The 5,100-nt window shown below is 39.3% G+C and overlaps 1 protein-coding gene across 1 annotated transcript; it reads right to left on the bottom strand.

Annotated features, from left to right (window-relative positions):
* Positions 1-3,936: 3,936 nt before the first annotated feature.
* Positions 3,937-4,814, bottom strand: LOC108731366 (uncharacterized). The gene is made up of 2 exons (XM_018461664.1): positions 4,535-4,814; positions 3,937-4,089 (listed from the first exon to the last, which is right to left on the bottom strand). The coding sequence occupies exons 1-2, from the start codon at positions 4,812-4,814 to the stop codon at positions 3,965-3,967; spliced, it is 405 nt and encodes a 134-aa protein (XP_018317166.1). The 3' UTR covers positions 3,937-3,964.
* Positions 4,815-5,100: the final 286 nt, after the last annotated feature.

The following is a 5,100-nucleotide window of genomic DNA, read 5'->3' as shown; positions in this document are numbered from 1 at the left end:
TGCTGTTCAAAATAGAAATGCGATTCGGCTTTTGTACACGTGGTATTAATCGCCTCAATAAGTTCATAGATATCGCTGTAAATTCCATTTGGAAATGCAACTTCTTTCTCCGTAAACGGACCACTCGCCCCCTCGTCGGGTTTAACATCGACGAATCTGATCATATTCTCGTTATGACGTACGTGTAAAAACGTACAGGGAAATTGAATCTCACTTAACGCTACTTCCCATTGTCCGTGCAACACTCGAGTGAGGTAATTCCGTGATGAAGGACGACGTTGTATTATTCGGAAAATGACGCATGCTACTGTTGCTCGGAAGAACCAGAAGAAATTGTTCCTCCTCCATCGCGAAGAGAAATTAAACTCAAAACAGGAATCCAAGTATCAAACTTGCTGGGATAACCGCGCCAGCTAACTAGTAGTTGCTTATTAGCTCCTCGTCCTCTATTCTTTATCACGCGATCGACGATAAAATGTTCTTCCTGTAAGTTTTTCTCAACTCGAGCTAATTCTTGCTCATAAAAAATACCGTCTATGACTTCGTCTGCCGAATCGCTCAATTCGTACACGTGCGGTTTTCGCCAATCGAGAATACGATAAATTCGAAATATCTCCTCGCTCCAGTTAGCTTCGTATCCTATCTCGAAGGCACCTTTCGCTCTGATGCGAATGAGATCCCCGACACGATATTTAATCGTTTCGGACCCTCGTTTCTTTAACGTTTCATCGTTTTTTTCCAACGACGAGCTATATTTTCACGAGCGATTCGCGCGTTTTCTCTCGTTACTACCTCTGGTTGCATTCTCGTGGACGAGTGACGCGTGTGATTGTAAGCGTGCACAATGTCCTGCAGAACATCGATGTACCGTCGCGTATTTTTATGCGTGAAATAACGCCACATTCGCTCCTTCAGTGTCCTGTTGAAGCGCTCGACTATGGCGGTTTTAATATCCGGATTGCGCGTTACTTAAAAACGAATGTCGTTTTCTTTAAGAAATTTCTGCATTGATTGCGCGACAAATTCTTTACCCTTGTCCGTTTGGAAGTATACGGGTACTCGTCCTTCGCTTTTCACTAGTACGCGTTGAAAAGCTTTTATCACGCAGTTACTCGTTTTGTCGCGTAGCGGTTCTACCCAGACGTATTTACTAAGTACATCGATAATCACTAACAGATAGGAATAACCGTCATTGTAACTTTTTAGATTTCGGAGTTCGATCAAATCCCCCTTCCACACATCGTCAATGTTTGTCACGCTGTAATGCAATCGTGAAAATTTTCTGCACAATGGTCGGTGCAACGTGTACGCGTCTTGCGATTCGAGCCAGCGTACGACTTCTCCCCGTGAGAAATTCGGTTTAACAGCACGAGTTAGATTATCCACCGCTGAATATCCCGTATAATGCGACGGATCGTAGTATAATTTTTCAAACATCATCGTTATTTTTTCCAACCGAGTAACCGATTTTTTCTCATCTGTGAAGATACGGAGGTATTAGTTTTTCGTGTACGTGGAAGAAACGGCGAGCGCTCGTCGTCTGTTTCCTCTTCTTCTTTGCGATTTTTTCGTTTTTCTCTTTTGTCGTGCTCTCGATACAATCGACGCGGAACTCGTGTTTTCGATATAAAAGGCGTGGAATTCGCACGAGATCAAAGTTTTACGCTGTTTAGAGTAACACCGTGCGTGGATAATAATGCTTTATTTCTCACTAGCGCGGAAGATATGTTCAACGCACGGAGTAATCGCGCAAACTGATTTCTACCCGTTGCTTTCACAGTTTTTCTCTCGCGCATCGCGTCGTTTATCAAGTCACTGATATTAGAATCTTTCATGATGTTACCTTCTATAGTCACGATTCCGCGCTCATCCTAGTTAATTCTATCGTACGGCTTTTTGAAGCAAATGTTTCAGCAGTATCCGCATAAAATCAGCCTCGCTGCACCAGCAGCTTCCTTCCAATTTCCACGTTTTACAGCGATGCGACGCAGCGGCGTTTTGTATTTACTTAACCATTTTTTTTCGGATCGTTCAAGTGAGACGTTTCCTTCGAGTGTATTAAAAACACATTCGCAAATACAACGAATAAGTTTTTCGTACGCGCCACGTAGAAAGGTCGTGCGTTGATTTCTGTTCAGATGATAGAGGGCAGCGAGAAGACAGGCGTTTCTTTTACCGATCGAATGCGTGGCGATTTTCGTCGCACTGTGTGATTTCTTGTCAGTCACCTTCATCGTGAGAAAAGCATACGACTGACTCGTACTATCGCACATACCCGTCTTTTATACGAATTCGTTCGAAAATGATCTACGGGGTATGTAAACGTAATGATTCGTATCTTCGGGAAAAATACATGTACGAAATCGATATTCGTTCGGAGTTGATTGTTTCAGATCGAGCAATAAATACCCATGAAGCCTCGACGTAGCGTCGTAGTATGCCTCTTCTAGAAATTTCGGATCGTCGGGATAGACTTGACGGCCTAAATGACGAATTTGAGCGCGATCACGCGGATTTTTGAAAACGACGATGTAATTCGCGTTGAGGGATATATCGCGTTGACCATGGCCTTGATGGAAGAGATTCTGCGAGATAAGAATAACACTGAGATTTTTGTGATGACTGCCTTTGGTAAAAAGATCCAGATTGCATCGCTCGACGACGATTCTTTCATAAGATCGTCGATTATCACTAATTTCGGAGAAAGCGGATCGTTCGAGTAATCTTCCGAACGAGGTAAACCCTCGCGAAATTCAAAAAATATCTTTTATTAAAGGTTTTATTAAATGATTAACCGTACAAAAAACAATATTGTACTCAGTAAAAAATGCTGCTAATTTTATTTCCGCTCTTTTTACTTTATCGTTATATGAAATATTATTGTTATTTTTGAGGCTTTGATTTCGACCTTTCATCTCATATACATGTTTAACTGTTTGTGAATGTCTTAACAAATTTGTTTTACAACACCTAATGCTGACATTATTCGCGGTACATTGAGCTTTATTTAATTCGGAATAGGGAGCCAACCATCCTTTAAAAACGTCTTCATGTAACCAAGAATTTTGAAAAGTTCTATTAATTTGTTTTTTTAATAGCTCCTTTAACGACATTGGAATCCATATTGCACAAATATATGTATAAATATTATTTTACTTACATCTAATTGTCATTCTGGCCGGATTCCGCCAAAACTATAGGACTCTTCTCTTTCATCCTCCGGAATGACCGTTATACATTCCTGGATTTCTCCAGCGCTGCAGTGCGCATGTACTGAAAGGGGGCTCATCTAACAACACTGCCTTCGAGAGCCTTCTCCCTGTTCCTCTTCGCCCTTCTCTTCTGGGCTTCGTTGCGGTTCCTCTTGTGAGGAGTCCCTGCATCACCCGCCTTACTCCCGTTTCTTTCCGAGCCCGAGGGGGCCCGTTCCGAAGCGGGAGCCATCTCCACCTCCGCAACTACCACCTCGCTTTCCGAGCCCTCGCGAGCCCGTACTTGCGCGGTTGCTGCCGCCTCCGCCAAGTGCCCTTTCGGACCCTCAGTTATCTCGTCTTGAATGTTTTGTAATGTACTCTCCATGCAAGTCCCACGAGTAGCTAGGGAACGACAAGGTCCGCCCACGCAGAGCCCCGCATGCGTGGGTAAGGCTAAATACTCTGGGGTTTCGCCCGGTGCCCCAGTGGCATCGACCACTGCTCCCCCAGTACCACGCAGCCCTCACCTCGATAGCTCACAGCTTGGCTTGGGGGGCTGGTCCACGGCGACGGCCTTCCCGGCCCCACGCAGGGTTTTACACCTGGAGGATCCGTTTATAACCGCCACTACCCGGAGAGACCTCCAGTCACACGCGGGATTTTACACTCGGGAGACCGGGCATAGTTTGTAGAAGTCGACTTATACAGACATTGTTCTGCTCATATAAAATTGTTAAATTTTCCATTCGTTCTACTATATATTTTTGAAATTATTCTTCAGACAGTGTTCTTGCACCTACTTCCAATCTTGGTGATGAACATCGATTCATATTAGGAGACACGGCAGTGTCTCGGTCATATTCAAGATCAATATTTTGCATATTTTTTGACGAATCTACAAAATAATACATCAGATTACATATTTAATAAATACATATTTAAAAGTTACATATTTAAAAGTTATTCGCACATATATATTTTCACATATATATTTACTTAAACTTAATTGCATATTATGTCATTAGCAATTTATATTAAAAAATAATACAACAAATATAACACTTGATTAATCAAAACTCATAAAGTGGACTGTATATACAATTCAACGATATTCTGTTTTAAAAATCATAAATATTTCATATTTTAGAATTAGCATAAAATATGTAAGTATATTTTTAAAAACGTATTAATATGATTTATGTTATTAATATAATTAAGTATAATATATAATTAATATAATTAAATATTTTAATATATGTACATACAATGATAAATTAAATTTTAAATGATAGAATAATTAATATTTTTCAATGGTTAAAAATTCATTTAAGTATACTAACTGTCAGAACGTGCTGTAATTCCATCATTATATCTGCTAACATTTGACGATTGATTTTGACATTTATTTCCTTTAGAAATATTTTTGTTTGTACATAAAATAGATGAAGTATTATTTTTGAAGCTTTCTTTATTAACATTCTTTTCGCTAGAACTCGAATCGTATTCTTTAGAATCGTCAATCTTATTATCTGAGCTGTTTGAATTAGAAGATTCAGATTCTTCATGATCAAAATCTTTTTGCATATTATTTTGACTTTTACGTTTAATTTCGGTAAACATTCTTTTGGAAGAGTCAGATAAATTATAATAAGAGTCAGATATATCCTCTTCTTCTTGATTAGCAGATGATTCAATTTTTTTTGTGAAATATCAACAGAATTCAATCCATCATCTTCTGTTGATTCATGTTCCAAAATAATATTCATATACTTCATAATACCATCATAGTCATCTAGAATGAAATATTCAAACACATTATCAAAAAATATATAGATTCAAGTACATCCATTAAGAATGTACAATAATATAATATTAATTGCTTTATTAGTTCATCCCTAATAAAAAT

This window comes from Mycetomoellerius zeteki, unplaced genomic scaffold (genome assembly GCF_001594055.1).
Source record: "Mycetomoellerius zeteki isolate Tzet28-1 unplaced genomic scaffold, Tzet1.0 scaffold1245, whole genome shotgun sequence".
NCBI lineage: Eukaryota > Metazoa > Arthropoda > Insecta > Hymenoptera > Formicidae > Mycetomoellerius > Mycetomoellerius zeteki.
The sequence above is the reverse complement of the archived record's forward strand: the minus strand, read 5'-3'. Positions and strand labels throughout refer to the sequence as shown.

Excerpts from the sequence above, each read along its gene's own strand:
- LOC108731366 (XM_018461664.1), bottom strand. The coding sequence starts at position 4,814 with ATGTTTACCGAAATTAAACGTAAAAGTCAAAATAATATGCAAAAAGAT. Across the intron at positions 4,090-4,534 it reads AATTACAGCACGTTCTGACA|ATTCGTCAAAAAATATGCAA; the intron begins GTTAGTATACTT and ends ATTATTTTGTAG.